The 12,951-nt window shown below is 45.5% G+C and overlaps 1 protein-coding gene across 1 annotated transcript in view; it reads left to right on the top strand.

Annotated features, from left to right (window-relative positions):
* bop1 (BOP1 ribosomal biogenesis factor) overlaps positions 1–10,897 on the top strand; it is a 244,855-nt gene extending 233,958 nt beyond the window's left edge. Inside the window, exons 16-18 of the mRNA XM_063042520.1 lie at positions 364–448; positions 2,579–2,686; positions 10,735–10,897. Of these exons, the coding sequence (XP_062898590.1) occupies positions 364–448; positions 2,579–2,686; positions 10,735–10,888 (347 nt within the window). The 3' untranslated portion in view covers positions 10,889–10,897. The remainder of the gene's footprint in view (positions 1–363; positions 449–2,578; positions 2,687–10,734) is intronic.
* Positions 10,898–12,951: the final 2,054 nt, after the last annotated feature.

Below are 12,951 nucleotides of genomic sequence, written 5' to 3'. Positions count from 1 at the left end.
CAATGTGGCAGAATGGGAATGGAGATAGGAATTAAAATGGTTGGCTTCTAGGAAATTTCACTTTTTGTGTGTATTGCTCTGGTTTTCCAACATCTACAGAATCTTGTGACTACATTTCTGGAGAACTTGCAGCTCCATTTCTGTGCTGTGACTCCATAAGTGAGAGGGGCCGATTAGCCTCCTGATCCTGCATTCCTTTCCCGTAGTAAGCTGCAGTGATGTTGGCTGTTCAGTTGACATCCGCTGTGCCCCAGCAGGGCTATGCCTCCCTGCTTTTCTAATCTCCCCTCTACCTGCGTCAGTGTCAGCTTTCCCAGCCTCGTGCGCCAAGAGTTAATAGTCAGTGTTGAATGTGTTCAACAGGAGATAATGTGATCTGTGGAAGTTATGACAGCCGCCTGGCCTGGTTCGACCTGGATCTCTCCACCAAGCCTTACCGAGTGCTCAGGTGAGTGCCACTTTCTGCAAAGCAGTTTGCTGCCCTGTCTGGCATGGTAGCACGCCACATACATCACCAGCAGCCTGGGTTCAATTGCTGCTGCTGTCTGCAAGGGCTTCATACGTTCTCCCTGTGACCCTGTCGGTTTCCTCCGAGGGCTCAGGGCCCTCGCACATTCCAGAGCCATGGCGAGGTTCATGAGTTGCGGGGAAGTTGCGTTGGTGCCAGAAGCGTGGTGATACTTGTGAGCTGCCTCCAGCACTTCCTCAGACTGTTGGTCATTGACACAAACAATACGCTTCACTCTTTCTTCCAGTGTACATGTGACAAATAAAGCTAATCTCTGACCTTTGAGGTACTGGTAATGGACCAGCCTGCTGTAACCCTGTGGGGCAGTCGATGCTTTATTCTCCCTCCGATGCACCAGGCTCAGTTCTGTATCCGACTAGTCACATCAGGAAGGATCTCATCCACCCTGTTCAAGGACTGTCTGTCCCACAACCATCAGGGAGAGAGGTTACGTAGCATCCATGCCAGGACCACCAGACTCAGAAACAGTTATCTTCCCCAAGCGGTAAGGCCGATCAACACCCCCAACCACCACTACTTTATCATTTCCTGTGGCTAACGTCACTTTGTGGACATAACAATCAATCTATGTAAATTAGCTATCTTACATATTTATAAGATCATAAGACATGGGAGTAGAGTTAGGCCATTTGGCCCATCAGATCTGTTCCACCATTCAGTCATGGCTGATACATTTTCTCCCCCTCAGCCCACTGCCTGGCCTACCCCCCAGCAACCTTTGATGCCGTGGCCAATCAAGAGCCTATCAATGTCTGCATTAGTACACCCATTGACCTGGCCTCCACAGCTCTCGAAAGAAATGTCTCCACATCTGTTTTAAGTGGACGCTCCTCTATCCTGAAGCTGTGCCTTCTTGTCCCAGATTCCCCCACCGTGGGAAACAGCCTTTTCACATCTACTTATTGTAGGCCTTTCAATATTCGAAAAGTTTCAATGAGATTCCCCCTCATCCTTCTAAATTCTAGCGAGTACAGGCCCAGAACCATGAAATGTTCCTCATATGATAACATTTTCATTCCCGGAATCATCCTTGTGAACCTCATCTGGACCGTCTCCAATGCCAGCTCATCTTTTCTTAGATGAGGAACCCAAAACTTCCTTCTCCTGTCTGTGTGAGATGTGGGATATTTGAGAAACTTTGAACTTTACTGTGCTCATGGACTTCTTCATCAAGTTATGGTATTGTTGCACTGTTGTAACTATATGTTATAATTATGTGGTTTTGTTAGTTTTTTCAGTCTTGGTCTGTTTTGTGTTTTGTGATATCACACCGAAGGAAATATTGTATCATTTCTTAATGCATGCATTACTAAATGACAGTAAAAGAGGACTGCATGTCTTCATAATCTTAAAAAAAACTGTTCACAATACTCAAGATGAGGCCTCACCAGCGCCTTATAAAGCCTCAGCAACACATCCCTGCTCTTGTATTCTAGACCTCTTGAAATGAATGCGAACATTACATTTGCCTTCCTCACCACCGTCTCAACCTGCAAGTTAACCTTTAGGGTGTTCTGCACAAGGGCTCCCAAGTCCCTTTGCATCTCAGATTTTTGGATTTTTCTGTGTAAGTCCTGCATCCTCAACACTACCAGTCTTCATATCTGCAAACTTGGCAACAAAGCTATCTGTTCCATCATCTAAATCATTTATATACAGCTTAAAAAGCGGTCCCAACACCGACCCCTGTGGAACACCACTAGTCGCTGGCAGCCAACCAGAAAAGGATTCCTACTCTCTGCCTCCTACCAATCAGCCGATACCCTAACCTTGTTAGTAACATTCCTGTAATACCACAGACTCTTAACTTGCTAAGCAGCCTCATGTGTGGCAACTTCCACTGCATCGTACTTAAATCTCCTCACAGAATTCCAACAGGTTCGTTAGGGAAGATACTCCTTTAAGGAATTTTTAAGGGATATAATTACTGTGTTTTTAAATACTTTTTTTGCATGCTGTATCAGATCCAGAGTAACAATTCTTTACACTTGTGTACTGGAAATGACATTAAACACTCTCAAATCAGTATTATTGTTGTTTTCTTTACAGGCATCACAAGAGAGCTCTGCGAGGTGTAGCTTTCCACAGGCGTTATCCGCTTTTTGCCTCGGCATCTGACGATGGCACGGTCATTGTCTGCCATGGAATGGTGTACAGGTGCATCTCTTTTCTTCCATGCTAGTCTGAGTTTCTGTATAGCGCGCGTGTGTGTGTGTGTGTGTCCCTCTCTTACCCCTCCCCGCTACTTCCCGTTCAATCATGCATCTCACACAGAGTGGAAGAGGCCTGAATTCGGGGAGTTTAAGAAATCGGGCCCAGACAGGTTGGAATCAAGCTGGATGAAGTTTATTGAACAACCGGAAGTCCAGGGGAGAGCTGAGGCAGAGGACAGGTGATCTAAAACCTAAAGCTGCCAAGGCTGAAATGATGGTGAGGTTTGTAATACAAGCTGAAGAACAGTATAGAGACAGGTCTGAGAACAAAGTGGAAGCTAATATAAAGTTTGGTGGAGTTGTGGATAGTGTGGCAGATTGTTGTAGGTTACAACAGGACGTTGATAGGATGCGGAGCTGGGATGAGAAGTAGCAGTGGAGTTCAATCTGGAAATGTGTGGAAGGTCAAATCTGCAGGCAGGGTTCTTCGCAGTGTGGAGGTTCTTCTTCAGCAGTGGAATGAGGCGGGAGAAGACATAGTTCACTCAGGATTGCCAACTGAGTACGTAAGGTAATGATTCACAACAGTTTGGTTTTTGAACAACGGCCAATTAGCGATCGGGATTGATTGGCAGGGGCAAGTGGAGCGGCCGTAGTTGGAGTGGACAGTGTTAAGAGTGGTGATTAGAGGCTTTAGTGAAAGAAAATGCAAAAGCTGTAGGTAGATTTTCTTTTTCCTCAGTTTATTTAATGTTCCTTTCCTTATATTTGCACAGTTAGGACGATAGGGATGCCAGGAGGATAGCTGAATGCTCTTATGGGATGTGGGAAAGTAGAGAGACTGCCGGTGCCCCTGACAACTATAACTGTGAGAAGTGCGTCCAGCTACAGCATCTAACACTCCACATTAAGGAGCTGGAGTTCGATGGGGTTCACAATTCTATCTCCCTTACCATAGCATTGGAGAGGGATAGGAACAGACAAGTTAGGAAAGCGTTTAATTGGAGAAAGGGGAAATATGGAGCTATCAGGCAGGAACTTGGAAGCATAAATTGGGAACAGATGTTCTCAGGGAAATGTATGGGGATATTTGTGTGGGGTTCTGCACAGGTACATTCCAATGAGACAGGGAAAAGATGGTAGGGTACAGGAGCCATGGTGCACAAAGGCTGTTGAAAATCTAATCAAGAAGGAAAGCCTAGGAAAAGTTCAAAAAACTAGGTAATGATAAGAGATCTAGAAGATTATAAGGCTAGCAGGAAGGAGCTTAAGAATGAAATTAGGAGAGCCAGAAGGGGCCATGAGAAGGCCTTGGCAAGCTGGATTAAGGAAAACCCTAAGGCCTTCTACAAGTATGTGAAGAGCAAGAGGATAAGACGTGAGAGAATAGGACAAATCAAGTGTGACAGTGGAAAACTGTGTATGGAACCGGAGGAGATAGCAGAGGTACTTAATGAATACTCTGCTGCAGTATTCACTATGGAAAAGGTTCTTAGATACGATAAGGTCTTTTAAGAGACTCCTGGACACAGGTATATGGAGCTGAGAAAAATGGAGGGCTATGGGTAACCCTAGGTAATTTCTCAGGTAAGGACATGTTTGGTACAGCTTTGTGGGCCGAAGGGCCTGTATTGTGCTGTAGGTTTTCTATGTTTCTATGATTGTAGGGTTGACTTACAGCAGATTGAAAAGCTTGAGCGTATCGACATTAAGAAAGAGGATGTGCTGGAGCTTTTGGAAAGCATCAAGTTGGTCTCCGGGACTGAACGAGATGTACCCTAGGCTACTGTGGGAGGCGAGGGAGGAGATTGCTGAGCCTCTGGCAATGATCTTTGAATCATCAATGGGGATGGGAGAGGTTCCAGAGGATTGGAGGATTGCGGATGTTGTTCCTTTATTCAAGAAAGGGAGTAGAGATAGCCCAGGAAATTATAGACCAGTGAGTCTTACTTCAGTGGTTGGTAATTTGATGGAAAAGATCCTGAAAGGCAGGATTTATGAACAATTGGAGAGGTATAATATGATTAGGAATAGTCAGCATGATTTTGTCAAGGGCAGGTCGTGCCTTATGAGCCTGATTGAATTTTTTGAGGATGCAACTAAACACATTGATGAAGGAAGAGCAGTAGATGTAGTGTATATGGATTTCAGCAAGGCATTTGATAAAGTACCCCATGCAAGGCTTATTGAGAAAGTAAGGAGGCATGGGATCCGATTAGATCTTGCTTTGTGGATCCAGAACTGGCTTGCCAACAGAAGGCAAAGAGTGGTTGTAGACAAGACATATTCTGCATGGAGGTCGGTGACCAGTGGTGTTGCCTCAGGGATCTGTTGGTAAATTTACTGATGACACAAAGGTTGGGGGTGTTGTGGATAGTGTGGGGGGCTGTCAGAGGTTACAGCGGTAAATCAATAGGGTGCAAAACTGGGCTGAGAAGTGGCAGATGCAGTTCAACCCAGATAAATGTGAGGTGGTTCATTTTGGTAGGTCAAATATGATGGCAGAATATAGTATTAATGGTAAGACTCTTGACAGTGTGGAGGATCAGAGGGATCTTGGGGTCCGAGTCCATAGGACACTCAAAGCTGCTGCACAGGTTGACTCTGTGGTTAAGAAGGCATACGGTACATTGGCCTTAATCAACCGTAGGATTGAGGTTAAGAGCCAAGAGGTAATGTTGCAGCTGTATACAGTGGCATGCAAAAGTTTGGGCACCCATGGTCAAAATTTCTGTTACTACGAATAGTTAAGTGAGTAGAAGAGAAATTGATCTCCAAAAGTCATAAAGTTAAAGATGAAACATTCTTTTCAACATCTTAAACAAGATTAGTGTATTATTTTTGTTTTGTATAATTTTAGAGTGGGGAAAAAAAGGAAAGGAGCACCATGCAAAAGTTTGGGCACCCCAAGAGATTTGAGCGCTCAGATAACTTTTACCAAGGTCTCAGACCTTAATTAGCTTGTTAGGGCTATGGCTTGTTCACAGTCATTGTTAGGAAAGGCCAGGTGATGCAAATTTCAAAGCTTTATAAATACCCTGACTCCTCAAACCTTGTCCCAATAATCAGCAGCCATGGGCTCCTCTAAGCAGCTGCCTGGCACTCTGGAAAATTAAAATAAATGATGCCCACAAAGCAGGAGAAGGCTATATGAAGATAGCAAAGTGTTTTCGGGTAACTGTTTCCTCAGTTCGTAATGTAATTAAGAAATGGCAGTTAACAGGAACGGTGGAGGTCAAGTTGAGGTCTGGAAGAGCAAGAAAACTGCTCGCAGGATTGCTAGAAAGGCAAATCAAGACCCCCGTTTGACTGCAAAAGACTTTCAGGAAGATTTAGCAGACTCTGGAGTGGTGGTGCACTGTTCTACTGTGTAGCAACACCTGCACAAATATGGAAGAGTCATCAGAAGAAACCGTTTCCTGCGTTCTCACCACAAAATTCAGCGTCAGAAGTTTGCAAAGGAACATTTAAACAAGCCTGATGCGTTTTGGAAACAAGTCCTATGGAATGATGAAGTTAAAATATAACTTTTTGGCTGCAGTGAGCAAAGGTATGTTTGGAGAAAAAAGAGTGCAGAATTTCATGAAAAGAACACCTCTCCAACTGTTAAGCACGGGGGTGGATCGATCATGCTTTGGGCTTGTGTTGCAGCCAGTGGCACTGGTAGAGGGAAGAATGAATTCAATTAAATACCAGCAAATTCTGGAAGCAAACATCACACCGTCTGTAAAAAAGCTGAAGATGAAAAGAGGATGGCTTCTACAAGAAGATAATGATCCTAAACACACCTCAAAATCCACAATGGACTACCTCAAGAGGCACAAGCTGAAAGGTTTTGCTATGGTCCTCACAGTCCCCTGACCTAAATATCATCGAAAATCTGTGGATAGACCTCAAAAGAGCAGTGCATGGAAGATGGCCCAAGAATCTCACAGAACTAGAAGACTTTTGCAAGGAAGAATGGGCGAAAATCCCCCAAACAAGAATTAAAAGACTCTTAGCTGCCTACCGAAAGCGTTTACAAGCTGTGATACTTGCCAAAGGGGGTGTTACTAAGTACTGACCATGCAGGGTGCCCAAACTTTTGCTTCGGGCCCTTTTCCTTTTTTGTTATTTTGAAACTGTAAAAGATGGAAATAAGTAATCTTGCTTAAAATATTAAAGAAATGTTTCACCTTTAACTTTATGCCTTTTGGAAATCAGGTCATCTTTTACTCGCTTAGCTATTCACAGTAACAGAAATTTTGACCGGGGTGCCCAAACTTTTGCATACCACTGTAGGACCCTGATCAGACCCCACTTGGAGTAATGTGGGCAGTTCTGGTCACCTTACAACAGGAAGGATGTGGAAACTATAGAAAGGGTGCAGAGGAGATTTACAAGGATTTTGTTTGGATTGGGGAGCATGCCTTATGAGAATAGGTTGAGTGAACTCGGCCTTTTCTCCCTGGAGCGGCGGAGGATGAGAGGTGACCTAATCGAGGTGAATAGGATGATGAGAGGCATTGATCATGTCGATAGTCAGAGGCTTTTTCCCAGGGCTGAAATGGCTAACACGAGGGGGCACAACTTTAAGGTGCTTGGAAATAGGTACAGAGGAGATATCAGGGGTAAGTTATTTTACGCAGAGAGTGGTGGTGTGTGGAATGGGCTGCCAGCAACGATGATGGAGGCAGATAAAGTCTTTTAAAAGACTCCTGGATAGATACATGGAGCTTAGAAAAATAGAGGGCTATGGGTAACCCTAGGTAATTTGTAAAGTATGTACATGTTCGGTACAGCATTGTGGGCTGAAGGTCCTGTATTGTGCTGTAGGTTTTCTATGGTTTTCTTTAATCACTAGATTCAGTAGTGGTTCCAGAAGAGTGGAAAATTGCAAATGTCATTCCACTCTTCAAGAAGGGAGAGAGCCAGAAAAAAAGAAACCATAGGCCAGTTAGTCTGACCTCAGTGGTTGGGAAGATGTTGGAGTCAATTGTTAAGGATGAGATCTGAGGGTACTTGTAGACACATGATAAATACTTGTAGGCCACAGTCAGCACGGTTTCCTCAAGGGAAAATCTTGTCTGACAAATCTGTTGGAATTCTTTGAAGTAACAAGCAGGATAGACAAAGGAAAATTGGTTGATGTGTATTTGAATTTTCAGAAGGCCTTTGGAAAGGTGCCACAGATGAGGCTGCTTAACAAGCTATGAGCCCATAGTATTACGGGAAAATACTAGCTTGGATAAGGCAGTGGCTGATTGGCAGGAGGCAAAGAGTCAGAATAAAGGGAGCCTTTTCTGTCTGGCTGCCTTTGACTAGTGGTGTTCCACAGGGGACTGTGTTGAGACAGATTCTTTTTACGTTATATGTCAATGATTTGCATGATGGAATTGATGGCTTTGTTGCAGTTGCAGATGATGTGAAGATGGGTGGAGGGGCAGGTAGTTTTGAGGAATTAGAGATACTGCAGAAGGACTTAGGACAGATTACAAAAATGGGCAAAGAAATGGCAGGTGAAATTCAGTGTTGGGAAATATATGGTCATTCACTTGGGTAGAACGAATGAAAGGGTTGATTGTTTTCTAAATGGACAGAAAATACAAAAAGTCTGAATTGCAAAGGGACTTGGGAGTCCTTGTGTAGAATAGTCTGGAGGTTAATTTGCAGGTTAAGTCTATAGTGAGGAAGGTAAATGCAATGTTAGCATTCATTTCAAGGGGACTAGAATATAAAAGCAAGGATGCTGAGGCTGCTGACACGCTGGTGAAACCTCACTTGGAGTATTGTGAGCAGTTTTGGGCTGCTTATCATAGAAAGCATGTGCTGAAATTGGACAGGGTTTAAAGGAGATTAATGAAAATAATTCCAGGGTTGAATGGCTTGTCGTATGAAGAGCGTTTGATAGCCTCATTGAAACTTATTGAATGGTGAAAGGCCTTGATAGAGTGGATGTAGAGGGGATGTTTCCGATGGTGGGAGACTCCAAGACCTGTGGACACAGCCTCAGAATACAGGGTTGTCCTTGTAGAACGGAGATGAGGAGGAATTTCTTTACCTAGAGTAGTGAATCTGTGGAATTCTTTACCACAGGCAGCTGTGGAGGCCAAGTCTTTATATATATTTACGGCAGAGGTTGAAAATTTCTGGATTAGTCAGGGCATGAATGGATACAGGGAGAAGGCAGGAGATTGGGGCTGAGAGGAAAATTGGATCAGTCATGAAATGGTGGAACAGACTCGCGGAGCCAAGTGGCCAAATTCTGCTCCTATATCTTATGGTCTTACATGTCGGATCGAGTCTTCAGTATTTTTCAGTGGGAGGGTGAGCAGCCAAAGGTCATGGTCCATGTGGGTACCAATGACATAGGTAGTAAGAGGGATTAGCTTTTGCAAAGTGAATTCAGGGAGCTTGGTGATAAGTTAAAGGGCAGGACCTCCAGGATTGTGATCTCAGAATTGCTACAAAAGAGACAGTTTGTGTCTGAATATCCAAGTGGGGAGCTGTGCTAGAGTTGCAGGGGAATGGGAACCCGAGTGTCAGAACAGACAGTGGAGGGGTGGAGAATATTTGTGTGCAGGAACATGTTGCATTTAGCCATCATAATGCTATTAGGTTTAAAGTAAATATGGAAAAAGATAGGTCTAATCCATGGGTTGAGATTGGGGGAAGGCCAATCTTAATGGTATCAAAAAGGAGCTGGGACAGGCTGTTTTCTGGCAAAGGTGTACTTGGGAAGTGGGAGGCCTTCAAAAGTGACATTGTGAGAGTACAAAGCTTGTATGTGGCTGTCAGAATAAAAGGTAAAGATAACAGGGGTAGGGAAGCTTGGTTTTAGAGAGATACTGAGGCCCTGGTTCAGAAATTTAAAAAAAAGAGGTGCATAGTAGGTGAGCAGGTAGGAACAAATGAGGTACTTGTGTAGTATAAGAATTGCAAGAAAACACTTAAAGAAATCAGAAGTGCTACAAGGCGCCGTGAGGTTGCCTGAGCAGGTAAGGTGAAGGAGGGTCCTCAGATTTGTTAAGAGCAAAAGGATAGCAAGCAACAAATCGGTCCTCTGGAAGATCAGAATGGTCATCTATGCGTGATGCCAAAAGAGATGGGGAAGATCTTAAACGCACTTTTTGCATTACTTGGGAGAGGGACACAGAGCCTACAAATGGAATTTAATGCAGTCAAGTGTGAGGTTTTGCATTTTGGTAGGACCAAGCAGGTTAGGTCTTGCACAGTGAATGATAGGGCACCGAGGAGTGTGGTAGACAGAGGGATCTGGGAATACAGGTCCATAATTCATTGAAAGTGGTGACACAGGTAGATAGGGTCGTAAAGAAAGCTTTTGGCACATTGGCCTTCATAAATCAAAAGTACTGAGTACAAGAGATGGGATGTTATGTTGAAATTCTATAAGATATCAGTGAGGCCTAATTGGGAGTATTGTGTGCAGTTTTAGTCACTTACCTACAAGAAAGGTGTAAATAAGGTTGAAAGAGCTGGACTGGAGGACCTGAATTATAAGGAAAGATTGAATAGGTTAGGACTGTATTCTTTGGTACTTAGAAGACGGAGAGGACATTTGATAGAGGTACACAAAATTGAGAGGTGGAGATAGGGTAAATGCAAGCAGGCTTTTTCTACTGAGGTTGGGTGAGACTACAACAAGGTGGGTTGGGGTGAAAGGTGAACAGTTTGAGGGAACATAAGGGGAAACTTCTTCAGTCAGAGGGTGGTGAGTGTGGAATGAGTGGTGCGTGCGAGCTCAATTTTATCAAGATTTGGGTAGATAGATGGTAGGGATATGGAGGGCTAGAATCCTGGTGCAGGTTGATAGGAGGAGGCAGCTTAAATGGCTTGTAATGGACTAGATGGGCCAAGTGCCCTGTTTCTGTGCTGTACTTTACTGTAACTAACAGAGGAATCTTTAGGATCCATGGATCCCTCAAAGTTGATAGGATGATTAAGGTGGTGTATTTTTCAGGGGACTGGATTCAAGAGCCGTGAGCTAATTTTGTAGCTCTGATTAGACCACACTTGGGATACTGTGTTCAGTATTGTCTCTGTTGCTTACAGCGACCTGCTCCAGAACCCGCTGATCGCGCCCGTGAAGCTGCTGAGGGGCCACGAAATCACCCGCGACCTGGGTGTGCTGGACGTCATCTTCCATCCCACCCAGCCGTGGGTTTTCTCCGCAGGAGCAGACAGCACCATCCGCCTCTACACCTAGTGCTTGGCCGGTAGCCCTCCCCCTCACCATGGTGCAAGTTCACTAACCCTCCTGCTCTCAGCCGAGTTGGGGGGCGGGGGGAGGAAGACAGGATGGCAGGGGGAGTGGTAGGCACAGAAGACAGAGTTGGACGCAAGAGTGCTGCAGCCCTTTCTTCAGGGTCAGCTGGAGACAGATTGACCCAATCTGCTGTGTACTGCTTCTGGATACAGTCCCGTGTTTGGACACAGGCCCACAATCACACTTCTGCTGCCGGCAGACGGTGCAGCCAGCTTCGCTCCATGGTCCTCCACCCGTGCCGGGTGCTGACCCTCTCTGGAACAGGACTTCCCACACAGTGCAGCAGGACTCTGCATTGCCAAAATATGGTTCTTATTAAACTGCTGTGAATGACTCCACTCAAACGTTTCTGTTGAACACTTTCTCGAGCTGGTGTCTGTTTAAATAAGCAGGGTCGGTGCTGGATTCCCCTTGAGGTTGGATTCGCAGGCAACGAAGTTGAAACTGCAGATCCCTTTTCCCCTCCTTGCCTCAGGCCAGGGTCAGAGGAGGAAGGGAACTGAGAATCTCTGACTTAAAGGAATAAGCAGCTAATCTTTGTGCTAGAGCTACTCCAGTCTCTCGTGATCACTTGCTCATAGCCAATTCATCAGCTAAGTAGAGGGCACATTTATGTTACAGCCACAGTTGTGTATGGTTAGTACACTGTTATTACAGCTCAGGGCATTCGAGTTCTGACTTCAAACTTCCTTCCTGTGTACACAGGAGCTTCCTCCCACAGTCCAAAACTTACTGGGGAGTAGGTTAGTTGATAATTGTAACTTGTCCCATGACTAGGTTAGGGGTAAGTTGGAGTTTGCTGGTAGCAGGGTAGGGCCTATTCCCCACTGCATCTCTGAATAAGTAACTGAAATGCAGCCAGACCTCTGCCTGTACGGTGGGGTGAGAGCAGTCTGTCAGCCTCGCTCAGACCACAGTTTCATGAGCAATTACTGATTCTCTGACCATAGAGGGGTGAGGGCCACGACCCTGCCTGCAACATCAGCTGAGCAGAAAACAAGCCAGACACGGTTTGTGAAATGAATATATTTGGAGCAGATATACACTTTAAATCTTTGTATAATTTGACCCATATACTTCCTTCAATTTACATTGATCCTGCAATCAGCTCTTCTATTATTAAAGATTATTTCTGTACCATCCTTTGATCCCTTGTAGATTCAAATTTTTAAATCCCACACCAAGTGTACATGGAAGGCATCTCATATGGAACAGGGGCCGGGAGGTCAGCGAGGGGAAGCCTGCACACAAAGGGCCTGGCAGTGAGGGGTACCATCTCCAGTGAGTGAAATGGCCTCTGGCGGTCCTGTCCACAGCAGGTATGTGGGGCAGGGACCCGGAATAATTCCCCAGTGAGCCTCTGGCAGTCCTGTGGAAGCCCCCTTCACCTGTAACACACATGAAGGCACAGGGAATAATTCCCTATCTCCCCCTTACTGTGCACCCCTTCTCTCCACCCCCCCCCAGTGAAGATAAACACTTGTCCCCTGCTCCATGCGACTCGCAGATCCCAGCTGCATGGTGTGCCCAGTCCCACTCTCCACAAGTAATGGGGCAGCTGGACCCCCTCCCCCCTTCCTCGGATTCCAGGGAGCTTTGTGATCTGTGCTCGGTAACTAGTGGCAGCGGCCACTCAGATGTTAACTGCCACTATCTCAGTGGAGAACGATGGGCCAGGCCTCTGCCAGGCTGTTATCAACTCCACCAGACCTCTTCACTGGGAAAGGTGGTCCAGGTCCCGCGTCCTGTGCCAGGGAAGGATAGGCCGTCTCAGAGACAGATTCGGTGGGTCAATTCACAACTGTGGGCACACAACACTGGGCAGGCAGAGATCTGGAGTATGTACAGACCCCCACTCCCCAACACTCACTTGGGGCACACTGGAAACTGGCAGAATTACAATAGTGGGTCATTCTCTGAAGCTTCAGTCAAATCTTTGGTTCAGGGCCCTAGGATTGTCCACCCTTCCCCGCAAACACGTCACCTCCAGGCGAAGGTGGTGG

The sequence above is a fragment of the Mobula hypostoma genome, chromosome 3 (genome assembly GCF_963921235.1).
Source record: "Mobula hypostoma chromosome 3, sMobHyp1.1, whole genome shotgun sequence".
NCBI lineage: Eukaryota > Metazoa > Chordata > Chondrichthyes > Myliobatiformes > Myliobatidae > Mobula > Mobula hypostoma.
The sequence above is the reverse complement of the archived record's forward strand: the minus strand, read 5'-3'. Positions and strand labels throughout refer to the sequence as shown.